At 27.2% G+C, this 25,711-nt stretch overlaps 1 protein-coding gene across 4 annotated transcripts in view; it reads right to left on the reverse strand.

Annotated features, from left to right (window-relative positions):
* LOC114131970 (calcium/calmodulin-dependent protein kinase type 1) overlaps positions 1 to 25,711 on the reverse strand; it is a 327,907-nt gene that overhangs the window by 20,017 nt on the left and 282,179 nt on the right. For all 4 annotated transcript variants that reach the window (XM_027997326.2, XM_027997327.2, XM_027997329.2 and 1 more), the window contains one exon: positions 25,163 to 25,286. In XM_027997326.2, the coding sequence (XP_027853127.1) occupies positions 25,163 to 25,286 (124 nt within the window). The remainder of the gene's footprint in view (positions 1 to 25,162; positions 25,287 to 25,711) is intronic.

The raw sequence follows: 25,711 nt of genomic DNA on the forward strand, positions 1-25,711 counted from the left end.
AATATACCTACATTAAAATAAATATTTTATAAACAAAAATTGTAGACATTGGTTGTACGATATAATCAGTCAACATTTTGATTCTTAATTTTTCTCTTTCCGTTTATTGAAGAGTGATAATAGCTATTATTGGTGTTGTAACTTGAAATCTACAGTTATATGTACAATAGATTAACTTTTTATATATATTTGTTTTATTTGTATACGATATAACTGTAAATTCACTTTAATATGTTGAATATAAACGATAATTAATATTTAAAAAACACTTTTTTTTTTTAAACGATAACGTTTTAAAAATATAACAGCAGTAATCTTGTGTAAGTTATGTTCTAAATATTTTGTTTTTCGTAAACTGTATTATGAATTCATAGAACTTCTTAAAAGTACACAAAATGTACTTTTAAATTTTAGTGCATAATGTCAATAACAGATAATAATATTGTTCCATGTTCGAGAACATAATTCGATACGGTTTATTATCATTAAATATTTATGTTCTATAGGTACACTAAAATATTTATCATAGCTAAAAACAAACAGTATTTTTTTTTACATTTTTCAAAAATCGACAATTTAATAAGAATTTTCATTATTTTACGTAGGTACATAAAATATTATATTTGTCGCATGACGATCGTTGACGTCATAAGCATAATCATTTTTTAAAACTCAACCTAACGTATACAATAAATAATTTAAATTATACTAAGAAAAACTTCAAACAAAAAAACGATAAACACTATTATAGAATTAGTCAATAAAAAGGTCACATAAAACGTTATTGCAATTTATTATAATTTCTTTGTCTATTAAAACTGTAATGACAGATAAAATGAATGTAGTGAGTAAAGGTATCAAGCCTTAAATGAACGACGTCATTGAGAGATGTAGCCTGGCTTCGCTATATCTTATTAGATGATCGTCGTAAAGCTTATCTAGTGTATTGATTTTTTTTCATAAATTTAATAAACAATTTATTTAATTTATATATTATATTCTATACATTTATAAATCATTGGGTTTAAATTCTGACAGATGCTAAATCCCAAATGACGTCGACTGTATATCAATTGAAATAAAATCGATCAAAAGAAACAATAACGGTGTTTTTAGCAAGAGCCGTTTGGATTACATTGTAGTGAGGAACAATAACGCTCGAACTAATTTGATTAGAAAATACTTTGGAGTATATATAATTAAATATTAGTACTGTTCTCTAGGAAGACAGCCGAGAATGTAGGGGATAATCAATATTAACACAGTTTAGTTGAACTTGTAACAGACGGCTTATTTTCGATAGGAAGGTACGTCCGCGGGGACCACGACAGTCGAATCGATTGGAAACTAATTGAGCGGAATACATAATTACAATACAATAATTTGGGTAGTAGACGGTCATCATCATAGCTATTGTAATATAATTGGTAAGATATTAACATTAAGCGCGTTGGTTTTGCGCGTCAACTGTTTAGGAATTGCGTGTTTGCGGGTTTATTCATCGACCGTGATTCAAGGTCGTACTCGTAAAAAATTAAAACATAAACTCTATTTTAATACGTTATAATCATTTCATTTTTCACTGATTCCATTTCATATAATACATATATATTTAGAATTAAGGGTGTTTGATGTGTGATGACCATTTGCTGAGATTGCGAATGCAGCCTACGACTAGTCTAGTGTCAAATAAAGTAATGATAATCCATCGATGAATCGATACGCAGGGTTAAGTATGGATTTTCCACACAGACTTTAAGATTTATCTCATGAGATCAGAAAATCTATTTTCGTCTTACGAACGTGAGATTTTTAAAAACATTCTCACAGTTAGCTATATGGTTCATTATATTGTTAAGTCGTTTAATTATTGTTCGAATAAAAAACGGACTCTTCTAAGTCGCTTTTCGTCGTTGATTTAAAATCTTAAAAATTATGTTACGCATTAAAGTACGGTTTTTGTTGCGTATGCAATATTGTTGCATATTGTTGCATAAAATTATATGGGATAGCTATCGTAAATTCCTTTTGAAATTTCGCGTTTGAAAAACTGCACACAGGTTTTCGATTCCAATCACTAATACGAGATCATGTCCAGAGTTAGTACGGAAAAACTTGGCAAGCATAACAAATATATGGCGTGGGCGCGGTGTGAACGCATTCTGTGTAACGTGAGTTAAACGTATCAAAAATGGCTAAATAGTAAATGAGATCGAGATTTACCGAAACGGTAAGATATAATAATTGACAGCGGAGAGAGAAAACTCCACACCGATAAAGGTAGGAAAGTTAATGATTAATGATAACTGTTTATTTATACATCAGTGTCGGAAATGATTATTTTCAATTAGATTTAGCTAGTACGATTTGTGACGTGTACGTTTATTGTGAAAAATTAACTGATGCGATAGAAACAACGAAACAGTATGATATTTGGTTCATCGATTACAATATAGAAAGAGGCAGATAGGATAGATAGCAAACGTTTTGTACACCTACCATTTAATATATTTTATATTTTCGTCATTCAAATTCTATAATATGTAAAAATAATTGTTAATTGTTCACTTATGCATTAATTTTTTACTTAACGACCAAGATATTTACAACTTGAATTTAGTTTGTTTGTATAAAACAGTTTTAGTGTTTCATGAAACTTACTATTAGAATATGATTATATTGGAAAATATTTTATGTCTATAAAATGTATAAATTCATCATCAAATTACGAGTATAGTAAAATTTATGTTTGAAAATTAAATCAAAATAATTTCTTCTCTTTTTTTAATTATCTTTAAAATGTTTTTTGTTTGTATTTCCTTTTTCTCTTTCATTCACTTCTTGATAGAAAATTGTTCAGTATAAAATACCTATATTTTAATGAAACTTTTTTTTTTTTTTTTTAAAAAAAAAACGGAATATTTTTATTATTTGACTTTTCTATAAAAAGAGTGAACTATATGAACGGTTTTTTTTTCACCACGAAGTTGAATGGTTTTGAAAACCTTCTACAGACCACCATTTGTGTTATATTTACTATAAGTTAATAATGAAATTCACGACAGGGTAAATTAAGAAAAAAAAAAGCTACTTGCATTTGCACTAAAGTCTGTGAGATTTTTATTTCTTTTCGGTTTGTTTGTTTCAGTTTTTTTTTTCCCATAAAAGAATATTACACCTATATCACGGCACACAATGATTGTTGTCGGATGGATATTTTATTTACATAAAAATATTTCCGGAGTGCTATTATTTTCAGAAAATATATTACTATGGCGGTAAAACGAGTGTGTTGGTAACGGAATTGTTTGATTTTCAAATGACGCATTAGTGGAATAGTGTATGTAACGAGCGACAACCCGCGGATTCTATACGCACTACTGAATACTACAAGTTGATAGAATACAAACAAATTATACGAGACTCGTACACGTTGTATATACTTGTATATTATTCGTTTATAGGTGGATTCACCAAGTATGCTCACTACCGTGTTTTCCTTTAATAATACATTTTAACCATACACGAAGATCATTTTTCAAATAATTTATATTTTTATATCGTTTAAGGATGGTTTTGTGGCGATAAAAGCTTATTTTTTTTTCAACTGAGAATTAATTTTTTTTAATATAAATTATTATTAAAAAGACGATAAAAGAATTAATGTATCAAATCAAAATTTTTAACTAGTAGTTTCTGAGTTATTAAAAAATAATTTCCTAAGGTTCCTTAGAGATTCAAAATATAACATATATTTAACACCGAATTTAGTGTATTTTCTTATAATATTAAGAACAATTTTACAAATATAAATTATAGGTACTTTTAATTACTATCATATCCAAAACATCACGCGAGTAGGTATATTTTAAACTATTATCTTAAGAATAACTAGGTACAATTTAAATTTATTATATTTATAATTAATGAAAAAATAACGGGGTGAGGGGAATTCTTGGTGAATCACCTTGCATATCTGACAATATTATACATACACAAATATGTTATATAATGTTACCACATTTAATACAATATTTACGTAGAGTAAATGTATGTGGTTTATTATTAAGAATTTTGTTGCATTTTTTCTTTTTTTGTGTGTAAATTTTGCACTGATAAAATAAACACAAGCCTTTGCACATCGCATATTCATTTTCATGGCATGTTTTGTTACTGAAAACGAGTGACATGTAGTACATTTAGTTTAATATGATGATATCGCGTAGAAGTTAATTTAATCTGACCCGGGTTTGAACATACAAACATTGCCACTAGCTGAATATTTTCTGTGGATGATATTATCTGTTAAAATTAATTTTCAGGCAACCATTAATTTGGATCGTAGTTTATTAAAAATAAAACACAATTTTGGACCTATGAAAAACCCACGTCAGTAGTTATATGCTTTAGCTGCTCTCCACGTAACAAATGAGACGTTCCGACATTGTTTTAACCACTGTATAAAAAGTGATCAATTTAAATGTCAACATTAATTATTTCGAAAAGTTATAACTTTTTTTTTTCTTAAAAATTATGATTTTTACAATTTTTATTCTAATACTGTTTTGACTTTTTTGAATGACGAAATATATATTTTCCAAAACTGAATATTTTTCAGGTTATACTTTGATAAATATAAATAGAATTTCAAACAAAGGAGTCAATTAGTAATAAATTATAATTTATAAATTGATCAACATTTTTTGAAGTACCTAACATTGTTTAAAATTCGATTTTTATGTATGAACATCGAAATTTTTTTAGTTATTTGTACTATAAATAAAATTTCACAAATTTGAAAATTTAACAATAGGCTAACGGTGTAGCTTAGCTTCGTGATTTTATAATTTATTGTATAATAACTTAGATCTATGAATTTATTAACGATTTCCAGAACTTTAGCTACCTATTTAACAATTAAATATTTTAAGCAATTTAAACTACCCATATTATTTTTGTTAGACAACATTTTTAAGCTTGCAGCATATTTTTCTAACTACATAGCATACTTTTTTTAAAATTATTGTTTTGTTTTTGTTTCATTCTTTTTTTCTTGTACTTACAGTGTTTTAGCTTACTAGGGCAGTATATATATCGTACTAATTACGCGTAGTTTATATCACTCGGTGCACGTTTTAATATAATTATGTCTATGGGACTTTAAAACTATCATCTTTATCCACCGGTAATATGTTTTTGTACCGGCTTTAAAACGTACAATATTATTAATGTTGTGCGGTGACTTTTCCGGGTGACGCAATAAATGCTTACTTTTTATTTTCTACATCACAATTTAACCACTCGAGTAACATAGGGTACATGTATGTTTTTAATACGTGTTATTAGACTTATGTCGCCGGCACACCGACGTCCATTTGAAAATACAGTTAAAAATAAGTTTACAACTTTCCATAATCGTTACGAATTAACGATACATCACGAGTGTCTGAAGTAAAAACCGCGTGTCTATTGTATTTGCTGTGCATAGTAGGTACTTACATAAATGAAATTAGGACTACATTTTTTTTCGAGAGAGTATAATATTTTACCCTAATTAAACTGTATGGACATTTATTTCTCTAATATTTGGTATATTTGCCAACGATTTGTAATAAATATAAAACTACATCAATATTTATTTAATAATATAATACAAATATATTATAAGATGTACCTAATATAATATATAATGATTTCTAAAGCATACTCCACCCACGTATTTTCCTTTAATAGTTTATTTATTAAAACTCTGATTATTGGAATTTTTAATTTTAATAATAGAAATTTTTAATTATTTATGTTTGTAAGTAAAACATTATAGTTTAATAATTTACAGAAAAAAAGTTGATGCTTTTCTGAAGAAAAAAATTGCCATCAGGACATATTGGACAAATTTAAGAGTATCACATCTACTTGTTTTTAACTAATTTTATGCCTCACCGAAGAAAAGATTTCTTGTGACTTATTCATCTAATGTACATTTGGGGTTTGTTTTTGGGGGGAGGGGGATAAGCATCCCTTAAATTTTTACTAAGTTGTGTCTATGAGTATCAAGTATTCTAGTTGGTAATGATGCAACATTATACGCGCACGTTGGATGTGCTTTAAGATATGATTACACAATGACTCACGTGTAAATTGTTTATTCAGTATATACGACGTGTTTTCCCATAAGTGAAATCATAATAAAGAATGTAGCGGTAATGGGATTTGTGTAATCTCGATTTAAACGAAACAAACAAACAAACCAAAAAAAAGAATACAAAAATACCAAGAGAAATACACACTTGCATAAATCGTGTGTTTCGACTTTATTATTTTCGTTCAGTATAATACATCCAATCGGTTTTACGTCGTCCCATTTCCCCAAAGTGGTTATATGCATTTTTTTTTTAATTCGTTAACGCGTCCCTCGTGTTTAACCGTCCTATAAACACTAACATCAACATGGAGTCCGTAAACGCTCGACTTTCGGTTAAGGGATCAAGTACAATAATATGATAACTATGAAATGGATTTTATTCTAATTACAGATTTTTAATTACTTGGTTGTTATAATCGATTTTTAGAGTAAATTGGTGCTAATTTAATTAAAACAATTTTATAAATAATTACGAGATTTTTGATTTGTTTTAATTTAAATGAAATTGACACGTACATTTCGTCAAATTGTATTTTGAAAAATTATTTAATGAATAAAGTTTATGATTTTTTATACGGCGAAAAACACCCTTCAACATAGACTGACATTATTATTGGTGTATTTTTCTAAAAGTTTTTATACGCATTATTATCTAGAATCTAGATCATCAATTTCTAAATGATCATCGTTACTAATACGTAATATTATGTTCTATCTATATTTAAAAGTTAATTCTTAATTTATTTATAGTCGATTTTTTTTTCTATCCATTTTATTCAATGGTTGTTTGATGAAATGTTCAAAAACTAATTTAGATACTTTTAACACAATCGTATATTCTAAACACACGAGTATAATAATTATATCGAATCAAGACAATAATTATTAAATTTTATTTTATCGTTATTATTGTAATTAATGTCGATGAAATATTTGTTAATTCATTGACGATAGACACTCGTAAAATACTTTTTTGATAAAATATTGTGAACAAATACCGTTAAGAGAGGTGTACTAAGTACTTATATCTATCAATGAACAATAAATTATAATTATGGTAAATTATTCGTTGACACGAAGGAAATACTATTTAAACGTCGAATTAAGTGTATTTATATGATATTGATGGATACTGACGTGAGAAGAATATAATAAAGGTAAAGTTCGATTTTTAATTTAGACGTCGACAAAGACGAGAATACAAACCGAATATAATTTAATATATATTTATAATATAATATAGAATGATTCACTATAAGCACACCTACACCAATTTTTTTTTTATACATTAAACATACTGATTTTTGGAATTTTTAAGGATACTTAAGGACTATATTTTAAATCATTTTGATTTTATTACTATAAGAAAAAGGCTTCTTCTAGAAAATGTATAAGCATAAGATTTTTCATAAATATTGATGGGTGTAAATCGAAATTTAAAATTATAGTTTTTGTGATATTAAAAATGTTGTATACCTACTCGAGATAGCAAGCTTATAAGAAATACGGGCTATAATTATTTGAAGATTGTAGTAATATTATTATTAATTTACTAAAATTTTATAAATTGTACATTTTGTAATACTCAATTCAATTCAAAACTTATAAAACTGTTTTATATTTTTGTAAAATAAAGATTTTTGAAGAATATTATTCTTGGAATTATTGACAATTGTTAATGTAAAATGTAAATACATTAGTATTTTCAATAAAGACAACTTGCATTAAAAATGGGTTGAATCTTATTTGAAAAAAAATGTTTATTTAAATACAAGAGATTTCTCAGATGGTGTACAAATTTAAATAATTAAAAATATGTTCTTTAAGTATAACTCAAAATTAAAAATGTCAAGTATCAGAATTTGAATAAATTTATTGAGCGATATAATATGCTTGATGAATTATCTTATACATTTTAAAAATACTCGAGGATTGATGTATTCGAAAATAATCGAAACATAGGTAATACAATTTGGAATGTTAAAAGTAGTATTATGATCAAAATATGTTACATTATAAACATCTTTGCGTGTATATATAGTATAGGTTTTCAAGTTGCATACATTGTTGTAGTTTTAATTTAAATTCATTTATAGGCATAGCCACTTGTATAAACTAATTATTACCAAAGGTGAGTTATAAATATTAGATAAATAATACAATCTTTATCTAGATAAGTTAAAAGATAATACATTTATATATATTTCATTTAGATTATTTCTAAAACTGTTTTTGAATAAAAAAATTATAATTATAATAATAATTATTATTCATAATAATCACACGAAACGAGGTATGATTTAAATGTGTTATTAAAATATATTGTCTAAATTATTATTTATATTACTAGACAATAAATAGGCTTGAATTCAGAAGTATTTTAAACCTTCCCTCTTTTTGGATTCATCAAACAAAGTAATCAATATATATTCTTTGATGCAAAAACGAAGACGAATGAAGGTTATGATAATGATTTTAGAAAATAATATGTCTATTCCTCAAAAAAGTACTGCAGTCCCCCCCCTTCTTCAAATTTTGATCTATACATTCACGCCTGCCTCTTTGCACCCATGTCCAAAGCGTAACTTAGACGAAGATGAGAAGAATTTCAGAGTAAATTGTATAATATTCTTCGCACTTGTAGAAAAGTGGTCCTAGTCATGCTTATGAAGACGTGAATGTGTAATTTTAAGTTTTTACTTTAAGTAATTAATCGCAATAGAGAAATTCTCGACTACGCCATTGGACTCTGTTTATTATTAAGGCTGCACGAGGTTGAGCCCAGATGATAAATTTTCCTCCGTTAAACCGATCTGCGGGCCGTTCGGTAAACAGTTAGCTGTAGGCAGTGTCCTTGTTCAAAACTATATGATTCGTAAAAGCCCTGGATTTCTATTACGGAGTGTGCTGTTTACGTCCGTTTTGAGTATAACTTATCAAAGACAGCGATAATTTCTGTTTGCAAACCGAACCAATGTGTATACAATATATACGCATTGTACAGTGTACACACTATACAGTTCAATATCAATAAAACATTATTGAATCTCTTCCATTATTTGCATAGTGCTCGCCTAGTCGCGAATGTATGTTTTATAACCTATGTATATATGTTACGGTCAAAGACGTTGCTGTGGGAAATGTTATATCTCTTGAAAATTGAGAACCGTTGGAATTGTATACGTTTTCTAGTTCTTGACGTCAATGGCCAGATAAGTAACACACGAGTATCAAGTACATTCTTACGATTAAAAATTAAACTATGCGTGCGCGCAAACATTTACGTATAATATGAATCTAATAATCGTTATTTTACAGCAGTTATAAAAATAAATGTATGGGTAAGTATAATTGTTAATTAAAGTAATAATTTATAGGTAGATACATAAATTTAATATATATATCTAATTTGGATATGTAAAACTCCAACTATCTTTATCAAATTTAATAAAGTATAAAATTATTGATATTTAATGTTTTATTTTAAATTACGAGTAGTTTCTGTTTGAAATAGCATTTTGTATTCCAATGGTAATAACTAATAATATTAAATCGTTTTTTGGTTAGCGATTTAGCATCTACGAGAACAGGCAAATCGTGTGTGCAATATGTATATTTGTATTATAAATAATCATTTGTTACAACTAGTTATGAGTTATAAAACATTTATTAAATCGCGAATCATGTAAATATAAGTTTAATTATACATAATATTAAAAGTACCGAATACAAGGAAAAATGAGATGCAATAATTGGAAATATTATAAAAAAAGAAGACAATATTTTTATTTTACTTTTATAGAATACAACAATAATATTAAAAAAAGCGGAAGACTTAAAAATAGTGATACGCGCACAGAAAATAACGGTATTATATAGTTATTAATTATTATATAGAAACGCGTACTATGTATAATCGTTAACCCCATTTTTGGAATAAATGTCATTGATCGGTTAAAGAAAAAACAACATCAAATATAAAATCCCTTTTTAAAAATATTTTCCTATGATAGGCTAATTTTGAGTATGAACGACAATTCTCGAGGTTTCATTGATATAATTTCTCAATAATTCTAGTCTTTCACTATACGCAACATGTTATATATTATTATTTAATCCACTTTACCCATGCAATATGGTTAATGGTTGATTCAAAGTCAACTTGACGCAATCACATTGTTAATAATATAGCTTGTATACATGAACTTCAAGCTTACCTAATATTTATTTTTATTGCTTGCTTGTTCGTTCTATTCTCAAGTATAATCTAATTACTTGGTTCCTCATACAGAAAGCTAGTGGAAGTCTACAAATTACAATTTAAACGCATGTCTAACCTAATAAATTAACCTCGTTAGTATTTGAAAATTATCGCTCGTGTATTGCGTATTAGTTGATCGAGGGGATGTGGACAAATTTACTTTTTTTGCGTAAGTTAATAATAGATGAACTTGATGTACCAATTTAATTTGGTACAATTTAATTTTTTATTGTTTGTATCCAATTATTTGTTAACTGTTGTAATAATGGGAATAAAACAAATAACGGGGGTTTAAATATACGAGTATATTATAATTAAATAAATATATAGATATATGACATTGGGACTTCAGTTGCAACTATGTCTATACGAGTATAGAATTGTTATTTTATGTAGTTTTATGAATAATGATATGAAAATATTCAAAAATTCATTGAAGCAAAGGTAGTGTACTGAATAAATGTGAACTTCAGAATACATTGGTGAGATATGACGAATTAGGATTTTTACTGGTTAAATTTTTATTTTATATAATTGTTAAATCTTTGAGACCATAACATTATATAAGCAAATGAAATTTGAGTTTTGACCTCTGATAACTTAAAAAAAATTATTTGTACGAATTGTCAATCTTAATGAATAGGTACATTATAATATAAAATAAAACGGATGAAAATCAATATAACATATAGGTTATACAGTGATTCACCCAACATGCACACTCTTATTTTTATTTAACGATGAATTTATTAAAATTATAATTTTTGGAATTATTGAGAATACTGTAAGGTCATAATAAAAAAAAAAAAAGTTAAAGTTTTAAAGTTTGATTTGTGTGGCAATTATAACTTATTTTTTCCAATAAAAATCATTCTTTATTTCTTAAAATTACTTATCTGAAGATTATTTTGAAAATGTTGATGTATTTGTTATTTAATTGGTGCATTGAAGATAATAATGGATTGATAGGGAGTTAAGTATAGATGTTATGATGATTTGGAAACTTTAGTAACTAAATATATTAATCTATCAACATCTTATAATTTATATAAATCGTTTGAGTATAATAAATATTAATCCAATATTACTTATATAATCGTGTATCTTATTCATATATTTCTTTTAAAACATTTTTCAGTACTAAGAAAAATTACTGAGTAAATAAGTTTTAACGACTTAGGAACTACTTATTCGAATTTCGATTTAGACGCATAACATTTCAAAACATTTCTGATTAATAACTTATAGTATAAAAGGTTGATACTTGTTTGAAAAACAAAATTTGTATATCCATAGGTCTTTTCTTAAATGGAATAAAAATTTAAGATATTATTTTTCTGAAGTATTCAGAATTTGAATAAATTCATCAAAAGTGGAAAAATTGTAGACGAGCATGCTTGGTCGTATGATATACATACAATGGTCGAGGATATTTCGAGTACACATAAAAAACGTACGTATACGACTGTAAATATGTCTCGACAGCTAGATATAAGCATGCCGGATATTGAAAATAAACATCGACGGTAAATATCCGGTCTCGAAGACCCAGTTGTTTACACAAGCATTCAGCACTGTCGGTGGCGAAAAGTTTGTTACCTGTACAACAGAGGCACCAGACCGTAAAATATTCAGTGTAATCACTTGCAGTCGTTGAGAAATATATACGTCCACACCTATTACAATGTTTTACGAGTAATTTAATATTACATTGGCCGTTTAATACTTATAATGCCGTGTTATCATTTTGTTAGAATACAACTGTAATCCGACTCTCCAGACGTACCTTTACGTATTATCTTAACTACTTATTATTGTATTGTTCTTTATTAGATATTTCTCTTTTGTTGTTGTTTTTTTATTATTATTATTATTATGTTACATTGATGTATACTGTTTCAATTTTTTTTATTAATTCGAATTTCCGAACGTTCATTTAAAAATAAATATTGATTTCGTATGACAACTTTTTTGTTTGTAAATAAGTAATAGCAACAAACTAAATCGAATTCGTTTTTGTGTTTGTTTTTATCTCAGTCGAATAATAGAAAATATTAATATGTGTACTTACATAACATATATTATAAATATAAAATATATTTTAAAAGTTATATTATTAATATAGGTACTAGATGTATTATAATTTGACTTCACTCAGAAAAAATGAAAAATCATAAGATACGGTATTATCCACGGGAAAAACGGCATCGGTGTATCTCTTTGGTGTATCTCGGTGTATCGCTTTATGAACTAATTCGATCCAGATTGACTATCCGCCCGTGGCGATTTGTATATAGCACTTTGTATATTTTCAAATGCGGTTAAAACTAATCACTAAACTTCCCACATATAATATCTTATGAACAAACTTTGAAACTTTCGTCAAAACCGATCAAGTAGTTTTTGATGCTGAGAACTGCAAACATAACGACCTATACTGTTGTACATTTAAATAGCAGACAATTAATTAAACACTATTATCTTTTGTTTAAAAAAATAAATTATTTTCCAAAGATTTCTCTACATTCCAATCATACTAAATTTTTGTATACACCGCTGGGTATGAGGATTAGGATAGGCTAGGTTAAAACGTGATTATAGTATATCATGTGTTTTGCGATAAAAAAAAATCGCACTGTATATAATATTATTCTATCGAAAATGTTTTGAATTTATTTTTGTTGTAAGCTACGTGAATCAAATGTTTCACCCCTTTATGGCGCCTGAACTTAAGAGTGATGACTGATGAAAGCGCGTTCATATGCACGTAGTGAGCACATTTGGCGTCAAATTATTATTCGAGACGTATGTGTGTTGGAAATGTCATGTTATGGTATTACATTTTCATGTGATAAAACGATCCAACGAAAAATTGGTTCTAACGGTGATACACTGTATCTTATACACACACATATATATATTTAACAGTAGCAACAAATCCATACATCACGAATGACCGACATTTTATGTGGTTTGAATTTCAAATATTGTTTACACTGAAATCGTCAAAATTTAGGACAAGCGCCGGCGCTAATATCGTTTTCCCTTCAAAAATACACTACGAGAAGAATAACTATTGCGTTCTGTAGAATCAATTCAATTCGTTTATTTCATTTTTTTTTTTTTAATTAATAATTAATAGAAGAAAATATTCTATTGTTTGTGCTGACATTTGTTTTTCAATATTTTAATCTCAAATCGTATAATTAGTTTTTAAGTTCAATATAAGTTTAATGCAGGCTGTAGGAAATCTTTTTTCAAATTAATAAAAAAAAAAAACAGTTATTAATCAAGGCCTGAGAGTGTTGACTATGAAGTAATTTTTGTTATTAAAGTACAATTTACTACCTCTTCCCTCCTAAATAGGTATCTGGCATTAGTGAACCACAATTAAGGTTGCAATAAAAATATGAAATATAGGTCATTTATGAATTTTATAGAATTGCAAAAGATGAGGGAAATCGGAATTGAGACGATTAAAAAAAAAAAATAGTTACTAATTTAAGAACTGCATATTAAGTCAAAATGAATTTAGTGCTATTAAAATATTAACGGCGTTAGATCGTTTAGACGTGTGTATATAAATCAATGGTTCGACAAGGGCATCGCGTTTCGCGTATAGAGCTGATTTTACTTAAAATAATATAAGCCCCTTTTTTGGGTCGAGTGCTTATTTAATTATAACACCGGGCCGTTCACCACAAACTCTATATTTACCTAATCCCCCGACTCATTTCTCAGAATATTACTGTTTTTCCAAGCGTGGGAAAATTTGTTTTTATTCGGTAATATTTATAATAAAGTTTAGGGCATGGCGCTTAGATATTTAAAATATTTACTGTTATAAAGGTAAAAAAAATTGTTCATCTATGTAAAGATGAGTTTTAAATTTTATTCCATTATTTTAAGTACATATTTCCAGATAATTTTTTTTCTGTTTTATTTAAATAATAATAAAAAAAATGTCAAAGTAATTGCTCTACGAAAAACATACATCTCAAATTCTCAATGGTATTTTGTCGAAAACAATGCTTTGAAAAAGGTCAGTTCTGTTTTAAACATGAAATATTGTGTGCACCATTTATTTAAAATTAATGCATAATTAAACAGGAATTTCTGGTTCTATAAAAATATATATTAAGATTTAATTATATTATAGTTATATGCATGGAAGTTCTTTGTATCGAACAATTAAAGGACTTGCTGTACAGCAGGAAAAGTCCACTTTTTTCGAATATGTACTTTTAAACGGAATAAAACAAAGGAAAAAATCCTTATAAGTGGTCACAACAACCAGACTAGTCAGTTATATATTATATAAGTATGGTTTTTAAGTAAATGGACTAAGTTGGTTTTTTTTTGTGCAAAAATCAGATAAGATGTAAATTATGATTAAATTTTAACATAATGTAGTTTTGTTTTATTTAAAATAATATAAAACATTATTTCTCGCAAGGAACAAATAATAATAATTTTGGGGAAAAAATCAGATAAAACCATTTTGGGTCAAGTTATTTAAATTTTGCTGAAATTTATATAATATAATTAATTCATACATAAATCAATAGTATCTATATAATATGTCTGGTATTTTTTTAAAGAATCGTTATTTTAAATGAGTATAATTAAAGAAAAAAAATTTCAAACCATAAAAGTGTTTTTTGATCATCATCCTTTAAATAGTTTCAAATAGGTAATGGACTTTTCTGTTTTTTGCAGTAAGCCCTACAATTATAATAATGTTTTGTCAAAAATTCAGGAATATACAGCAACATTTGAATTTTTGTTTTTGTTTTGTTTTGGAATTTTCTAACAAATTTTTAACTCACGATTGTGAAAAAAACACACCGGTAGGACTTGGTAATTTTTTTTCTACCAGTCTTCGTGGTTTTTGATCTATCGAGCCAAACGGAAAATATATTACCCAATATATACAAAACACAAATAATAACTACTTAAGAATGCACACATTTTACCACATCGAGTGTATTTAAACAGTAATAACGTATTGCTGTTTGTTTACCGCCGAGGAAAAATATTTGGTCTGCGCCAATAACAATATTGACAATATTGACCGAGTTGTAGACGTACAACAATAAGGCGTGACAATCCGTCCAGTCGTCGTAGTCATAAGCGTGGGCCTTGATCTTGCCTTCACAGCATGGATGTTCCAATTTTCAAAATACACCTTTGTTTGGTTTGGGGGAGGGGTAAGGATTCACCACGACATTTATCAAAATAAAACTATTAATTGTTATTTTTCTTTGTAAAATTTATTTACCCTTTAATCTAATATTTAATCAGGAAAAGTTCAAAATCCAAATTAAGTTGTAAAAAAAATTGCAGAAAATCTAACCTTTAACGCCCCACCCCCATTCTTCAAAAATCAAACTAGATAAAATGTCACTTGCCAACAATAACCACGATAGTGTATATCGACAAATATTTTTGTCTATAAAATTGCGTATTTTAACAGAAAAATAAAAAATCGGACAAGTTGCTGTTTAGTAAATGTTTATAATGTGTTTATAGTAATTAGTAATATAGTGTATAGGCTACCAAAATAATTATTTTGACAATAACGCTGTTAATTTTTTAAATTTTTACCGATTAATCCAGCATTTATTGTATTAGAAAAAGTGCGCGGAGACTAAAAAATAAAAAAATATACGTCAATGTAAAATCGATAGATAATATTCATCGTATAAAACCAATAATTCCCCGTGGAAAATCTTAATCTATAAATCGAGCTAAAAAAAAAAAAAAAATAAATAAAAAATATTTTTCAAAACCACATTAACAGGCTTAATATAATATTATGTATGCCACGACCGCACAAGAAAAACGTTCAACACGTCATACGAGCTGTAATAGAAATAAAACAATATATATATTTAATATCTTTTTGATTATTTGTTTTAATAATAAACTGCAATTATTATAATCGAATAACAGAGCGCGCGTATTATCAAACATTAAAAATTAATTAATTAATTTTAATAACAGTGCAGTGTTTGCACACTACACAGTTTGTTAATATTACACATTCTGTCAGTCGGTTCGGTGGCACATATCGTATATACGAAGCGCCACATATATACGTATAATACACCTGAGTGCGTATTTTATTATGTCTATAATAATAATAATAATATCGTGCGTTAACGCGATGGTTACCTACGTACAGTTTTGTGAATTATTGTTTGCGCGAAATCGCGTCCTGACCTATACCCACACCCAGTACAGGTAACCCGTATACGCAAGGCGTTCGTATTTAATTAATTTAATTAAATCCTGTCGAGTCGTGCGCGCACGTACCGTAATGCTCTCTATCTACGGGTATTATATTATGCGTGTGTTACTGGTGCGTATACGGCGACTGTGGGTAAGCATTACAGCTGTTGTACTACAGCGTAGGTACTATATATATACGCGTAGAATAATATTCTATAATATTGTATGTACGCGGTACGACGACCGAACAAACATTTGAGTTTCGGTTTTCATAACATCGTATATTATGCTAATAACCGCAGTCGCACATATTATAGGTGTACGCCTTTGCGTACGCGTGCAACGTTATGTATAGGTAGTCGGTATGCCGGCTTTCTATACACCCGTCGTCGTAGCCTCGAGTCACCCCGCAGCTGGCGACAAACGCGGCGTCTTTTTTTTTTTTTTTTTTCAAAAAAACGTTTTACGATATAACGATACTATATAGCAGCTGCTGTACAACCCGACTTCCTTCGTGGCGGGCGACGTTTTCAGGTTTTAGCGGTATCTCAGTTTCACCGCGGCAAAATCCGTGTCGGTGTACCTATACCTACTCGGAAAAATCCGACCGACCGAGATGTAGGTAACGGAGTTCGATTTAATATCTCTAAATTTTCGGGATATTTCTAAAAACAATGTGTGAAACGTTAAAATCGGTCGGATAGTTTTTGAGTAAATAAGCTACAAACGATCATTCGATTTATATTCATTTTTAGTCATACGTAAAAAAAAAATGAATATTATTTGTTTCTTTATTCTCTATACGACCGGGAAATACAGAACTGTTTTCAATAAGAGTCATATCAAAAATATATTACGAAGCATTTTCGAGTAAAACGAAAAATGATATGTAAACTACGAACTCGGCAGAAACGAAGAAATAGTCTATTCTAGTTCACCCAAATCAAAGTGTTTTTTAGTGTACAATTTTTAACAGAGAAAAAAATAAATGTAAACGTCGAAAATATGTAACGAAACAAAATAAGGGCCTAATTTAAATGTTGACAGGAAGCCTCCCTGAAATGTACACAAACGCGTATAGCGTATGGTAATATGGTATACAGATACCGCGTGTGTTTTTCTTGAATTCGTAGTACCTACGTGGTAAATGCATTTTTTTATAAGTAGAAAATGGTCGGTCTGGGACCGTGCGATTACAGCTGCGTCTGGGAATTAAAATTTACTCCATACAACAAAAAGGAAGAGATGAATACTAACTGTTTTATTTGTTTCCCGAATTTAATCCGTTGACCTAGTCGCTACGATACATATAATTTTGAGTTGTAATATATTATTGTTATTATTATTTTATTTTAAATATTGTTGCTATACAGCTTTTGTTTAACAGTTCCATATGCGTAATATTATTATTGCCATAATATAATTACATTATTGAAACCATTGAGTCTATTGTCGTCGCAGTAGGATATGATATTTAGCGTTGTGTACCACTCTAGCTTTTATATAAATTAGTAATTCAATGTATTTACGTTCATCTCCGTCTGCTTTTCCTTTTTTTTCCACTTTTCGAGAGAATTCGTATACAGACGTCAAGACGCCCGGCGTATTACACGTACCTACTATTATAATAAATAGCTGGACAACGCGGGATTAGCGTTAGTGAAATTTATCGCCTCATAATACTCTAACTATATTACATTACTTGGACTTGTTCGTAGATAATAATAATATGCCCGACGCTGTAATGTCGTAAACACTGAATTATATGGCATATATATATTACCTTGATGGGATTTTATTCGTTTACTTATTTCGTAAGCTACTGCATTCGATAAAAAATAATAGAAACATTTTGGTTAACTTCAAAAGGGCTTAATAAATATATTATCAATCGTTATAAATAAAAACAAAACAAATAATTTTAGTAAAGAAATAGGTATTGAAAATATACAAGAAAAAATTGCAATGCGGTAATCATTGGTAGTTAGTTAGACATTATTGACTCCTCAAAAGTAGCATTTTAAGGTTAAAAAAAAATGATAAAAAATATTCGAAAATATATGCTAAAATCATAAAAATATTTTAGGAATACTATGTTTTTTTTTAAATTTTAAAAATGTTGAAAAAGCCGTAAATAGGAAAACAAATTTAAAAGCGTTAAAATCGAATGTCCAATTAATAATCTGTATTAGAACTTAATAATTTACATTTTACTTGATCGACTAGCCTAAGCTTTTAGTTTTAACAATTAACATTTTTTTTTTAACTGATAATGTTTTGTGATAAATTTGACATTAATTTAATCGAAACCATTAAATTATTGAACATAAATTAAAACAAAATATGATTGAAATACAAATACTTGTACAACATATATAGTTAAAATTTAAATAAAGTTAAAAACAAAACATTGCAAGGGATTAAAGATGTAAATTAATCTTTGTTACTTATTTGTTTCACTGATAGGATAATAAACAGTGGTATGCGGTTGATGAGCGCAAATACTTATGAATTTGCACCTAAAAGCCTGAAGTTAAGTAGAAAGCCAGTTAAAAGAATGTGTTAAAATTGTATTCATCAAACAACCAAACACACGATAAGCATATGCCTATTTTGAAATTTAAAATTATTTATATTGCGTATATCCTAATAAAATACCTGGAAGGCTGGAACAATAAGTGAATATGGTTAATAAATTTTAAATTGAATTGATAAAAGATATTGTTTTTAAATTGATTATAGAAACTTCTATTGGAGAAACGTCCACAATAATATTATATTAATCGTAAATTGGAAACAAATTATATGCGGACGTATAGAGTTGCTGAGAGGGAATCAATTAAAATTTTCGAATTCGATTAAAAGTTTCATGCAAAAGTTGGCGTTACGGAACACGTCCAACTTTGTCGCGAAAAACACTTTATACTGATCTCCTTTCCTAGCAATATGACCGAGTGGAAAAGTCGTCGTACAACTCATACTTTTCACAAAAATATATAGCGTTTGATAGTAGTAATGTATTATCACTGAAACGAATACAACATATTAATTAAATTCAATTACTCCCTGTTGGATTTCCCAAAAATATAATTCAAAAGTACAAAAAATCCGACCATTTCATCGAAATAATACTGATTATATTTTAATATTATAAGTGTTACTACTTTTTATCAATGTTATTAAATTTAATTATAAATAACAGGATGCACAGTTTATAACACGGTGCTGTAGGCACAAGTAATACACGGAAAACTAAAAACATTATTTTCGTAATAAACGTTTTTTTTTATTTGTAGTACTTGACATGTTCTAAGAAATAATTTATAGAATGATAATGAACAATTGGAGTTTTTTAATAAGAAAAACTGGTAATTGTTAGAATTACATGTTTTTCCTTTACTAAGACGAGTGAATTTTATTACTTATTGTTATTTAATTGTATAATATAATATTAAAAATAATTTTAGTTTTAGGTATAATTTGGATATATTTAGCTCATAACTATTGTTTTGGGCGGGAACTTCTCTTCACCAATTGAAGTTAGTAGTTAGTTTTTTAGTTATAAGTGTGGAATTTAATTAACTTAAAATATTGTTATTAAAAATAAAGAATAAATAATGAAAGTAAGTAAAAATATTTAAAATAAAAAAAAAGGTATTTTATTGAACATTTCTTGAAACGAACGTTAATTTAAAAAATAATAAATTCATATTAAAATAAGATTTCGAGCCCAATGCTTATTATTCTATACCACGTTGGTTAGAATCGAGGTAGGTTCGTGATCACAGCTGTCAAGCAATCGAATTTCGAAATGTATTATAATACAATATTGTAATTTAATATAGTTTTGCGATTTATATTTTCCTCTCGTATCCGTGATTCTAAATTGGGAAGACTAGAGTGATTTTAAAAGATGTAATAATATAGTTTTCCTTCCATAATAAATTAAATAAAGTTTGAAAATATTTGTGTAGATTTATCAATAGGAATTAACAAAAATCAAAGATTCTAGACGTTTTTCTAATGGTATAAAACCGTTGGGTATTTTGGTAAAATAGAAGGTAATTAATTATCGATCTAAATCATAACTAAACTAGAATATTTAAATATTTGATTCAATTTAATTATTGATTACTAAAAACAAGAACCATTCTTGACCTAAAGTTTTTATAATGGTATGAGAAACCTAAAAATTGGTGTATAAAAAAGTAAATAAAAAATAATTTTTCATTAATTTAAAGATAAAAGAAAATTAATTCAATAACATTTGAAATATTAAAAATCATTCAATTATATTACAGTTGAAGTATATTTTTATTCCATTTGTATAACGATATTTTTAACTGTATTTTCAATCATTTAGTTTAATTAAATATTTATCGTACATCATTATTCATTATATTTTCAATTATGTTACAATACAATAATATTCAATTCTTATTTTTCATTAATAATCGACTTCGCTAAGATTGATTTTCCATTTTTTCTGTTATAAGTTACCTACTTAACGTCAATATACTATGCAGTACGTACACGACATAAAATTACTAATGTAAAAAAATTATAAGCAACTATACTTTACACAATGACCACAATTAGCACTCTACCAACTCTTACTCGTATCTACTGTTCAAACTTTTATGCACATATACACAATCAGTTGAACTCATAAATTTCCAATTTGTCCTTTGACACTATTTTTGACCCTATAATTGGTATCGTAACTTATTTATCTAGCAGTTCTAAAAAAATATATATAAAAGTGGGTTTTATTACTTGAGATAATGTTAATGGATGACTCCTTCTATCATACGTCATTACACCTTGTACAAAATATTATAATCAAATATTGCTGCTTATTGTAATTATTATTGTATCATATTGAATATAGACTATAAATGTGTTTATTTTTTTATTTTTTTTTAAAAAAATAATAATAATAATAAAAATAGAGATTCATTAGAAAAATACAAAATATTAATTACCATCGAATCAGAATACAATTAAAATTATAAAAACGTAGTGAATGTTTTTTTTAAACTTAACACTAAAAAATGATGGCGATGTGAGGGATAAAACAGTTTTATTTCGATGTTATAATACCTATATTGGATCCTTAACATTTACTGTTTTATAATATTATCGAGGCATGATTGCAAATAATATTTTTGTTTTGTCCTTTTCACCTTTACAGTAAAAAATGGTTGTGATTTAAGATGAAAAATAGATCAAAAAGGTTGTGAGGAATATATACGTGACGCGCGGTTTTAAGGTTTTATGGTTTTGGGCGAATAACTTCACAGCACGCCGTCATAATCAGCTTAGTCGGTATCTTTTATCTTGAATCCGTCAGTGTTCATTTTTTTTTACATTTAGAGCATTTTATATATTATATTTTAATGAGATTTTTCAAGTTTGGTGCAATATATTTTAATAAGCTAAGGATCCTTAAAAAACTAAAACTAAACTGACAAACTAGCTTTGCTGTATAATTGTTTTCGAGTGTATCTCGTCAATCGTTATTGAGTACGTCCTTGTAAAGGATGTATTTGAAATCAAAACTCAAAGATATAATTTATTACATATTTGCATACGATAATTATTCCAATATGAGATGCTTAAAGAACTAACATTAGATACTATTAGTAATCCGGAACGTTAAATTATATTTTTTAGAAAACATTTAATTTACAATTAATAACAATTCCTATCATATTATAATACTATTGTTATTATTAAAGTACAAGTCAATTTATGACGTATAGCAGACAAATTGTTACTTGTGGTATTAAAAACAGTTTTCTCAGTACAAAGTTTAAATTTACCTAATTAAATTGAAAATATAAGCTCAAAGCTGAAATAAAAACAAAAATATGCGTTATACCCTACGGCCTACGCAAATATGTAAAATATAAAAAAAATTGTATGTTTTTTAATAAAAAAATTAAATCGTTCATATTTCTCATCATAGTTTAAATAGCTTATTTTAATAAATAAATATCAATTTATTCCTTACTTGAAATAAAAGTAATAATTTATATTCGATTAGACACGGGGTCCTGGATAGGCTATATTGGTACATCGCGGTCGTGGTTAAATTTATTCCAGTACCTTATTGTGTATTATTATTAATAATATTTTATGTTATACTATGAAAATAATAATCAATTATAAACGATATTATTTGAGCTTAATATGGTTTCGTGTCTGGCACTATTATCATCATCATATTTTACCAAACTGCACGTTACTGTAACTATTAATATCAGCTACAAGGTACTTTTATAACATTTATTATTTACGTATTTCAATTCTTATAATTCTTTGCCACTGATGAAGTTGAGTTCTGATAATAATTTTATTTTTAAATAAGAAAAGGATAATTTACTGTCAATTTAGTTGGACTTGTTTAAAAATATATCTTAAGATAAAGATGAACAATATTTTGTTATCTAATTTTGTGTTTTTTAAAATCGAATTCTAAACAACAGTGTTTTCGTCAAAATATATTATTTCGCAACAACAATATTTATAACGCGCAAAAACTAAAAGTAACACCTTTTTCATGTCAAATCTCTTTGTGTGTAAATTTATATTATCGCCTGTATGCGTGTAATACAAAATGTTATTTTGTCCACATGCAAACACAAAATACGGAGAAGATTCACATTCTGAGATCTAACAAAAGGTTTGCGTTTGAGTAAAAAAAATCAAACATTTGGTGTAAAAAACAATCGTATAAAAAATATTCTCATATTATGGCTTACGTATTTCTTTATTAAAAAATAAAATGGTACTAGGCCCACGTCCTTTTTGAAAGTTTACTGAGAACAATTCGGAGTCAAAGAAAAACAAAATGATTTAGTGAAATGAAAAAGAATTTGATGCAGTAAACAATTTATATAAATAAACGACAACTGCAGCACTCGGATGAAGTGGAAAAAGTGTGTGTCAGTCGGAGGCGAGTGGGATGAATTATGGAGAAATTCTTTGACGATACACCGATTAATAATATAATACGAAAGAATAGTGCACATCTCCTAGTGCTTAACTTAGAAAAACACGATCTTTAAGTTAATTACAGAAATAAAGCTATTTTTTCTTAAAAATTTAAATGGTGTATAATTTTATAAGGCGATTTATTGATGTATGCCATAAACTCAAAAACTAGGTAGGTACCTAATTAAATATTTTATGAATAAGTATTTGTTAAATATTTTAATGAAAAGACAGTATTTGATTACATTTTAAAAATAACTTAAAATTCTTACACGATCACATCATTAAATATCGGAAAGAGTTTCTTTTAAATTTATTTAAAGTTTTTTTGGTCTTAGATATTTTAATGATATTATTTTAAATCTAAAAGTAGTACCTACTTAATGTTAAAAACGAAAATAGTATACTTCAATTTTTTTTGTGTTTTGAATTTTTAAATTTAAATTCACAAAATAAGTATTTAAAATATAATTCAATATATTTTTTCTAAGTTAATATTGTTAACAAGTATAAGGAAATATATGGAATTATCTTTCAATAAAACAACAGATGAATAATCATGTAATAGATCTAAAATCATCATACTGAAAAATGTAACGATGGTATTTTAGTTTTTATACTATTTTTGCGGATAAGAAATATATTAATAATATAAATATAGACATTCCTTGTCATATTAAATATTTTGGGTGAAAAGTTGATTCTTTACACATCTATATTATTTGCATTTATATTTATAATACGAAACAATCAAACCTAATCGTTATTAATTTTACTTTTGAGATAATCGTGTATGTCAAAATATTTGACGAGCGGCCGGCAAATTCAAAAGAAATTTATTGCCAAGGCGGTCCAAATGCCATTCCCGAAAATATTAAAAAGCGCACATTCTTCGTACAGGCCAGCTGGTCGTGAAGTCGCATTTTATTTTCGTTTTAAACCTGAAGACTATGATTAATCATCGCGTTCGAAAAATTAATTTAAACAGAGTTCATCGGTCCTTTAAATTAAACATATATCGTTGCGAATTTAGTGTTTGGAGTTTTGAAAACGTTGAGCGTTCATCAACCATATTAGGGACCAACAACATTTGAACAACTAAGTCCAGAAAATGTATTTATGAGTATATTTTTGAACAGGTTTTCAGTTATTTAAATACACGCTTAACATTATATATATATACATCATTAATAAATAGTTATGAAGATGAAAAATCGATAGTATTATTTATACTATTAAAAACAAGACGATAATAGTTATGGGATAACACCAGAGTAATTATACATTGTGTTAATTCAATGGTTAAACCACTTACCACATCTACTTAAAATTATGTAAATAGTTAATAACGAACATCGAACAAATATATTTTTGTTTTAATGATATTTCAAGTTACAAAAAGAATCAAGTCAGCGTCGTATTTTATGGGTCGAAGAGGGTGGAGGGTTAGGTATGTAAGAATTGGTTCAATATATTATAAATATACGTCAAAATATGGATTTAAAAAGAGATTTATCTACACATACCGACATATCCGGGAGTTCCACAAGCAGTCGCCATCACACCAGAATCTTCTATCTTGGACAATCCGAAATCACTTATCATAATTTTGCTGTCATCGTCTGTGCTGTAGTACAATAAGTTTTCTGGCTGTAAAAATAAAGTAAACATTTTACATGATTAATATTGATGTGTTACAGCTGAAATAATTTATAACCGCTATATAGGTGAAATATTTCCGAATATACGTTTAAAATAATACTGTTAGAAGTGAAAAATGTATTACTTTTATTAATTTGTTTTATTTATCATAGTATGTGTTAGTCAAATCGAAAGTAAAAATATTAATTTAAAAAATTTAATATAATACTTTATACACGACCCTATTCAAATTTAATTTTAACAGAAGAGACTTTATTTTATTATGTTTAAACTAAAATCATGTATACAACTATTTAATAAATATTCTGATGAATATTTAACGGGATATCTACATATACTCTGCAAAACTGTGGTTTTAAATTTGTGTTCATAATCAATATTTGTTATCCCAAAAATGCAATCAATCCGTTTAA

Source organism: Aphis gossypii, chromosome X (assembly GCF_020184175.1).
Source record: "Aphis gossypii isolate Hap1 chromosome X, ASM2018417v2, whole genome shotgun sequence".
NCBI lineage: Eukaryota > Metazoa > Arthropoda > Insecta > Hemiptera > Aphididae > Aphis > Aphis gossypii.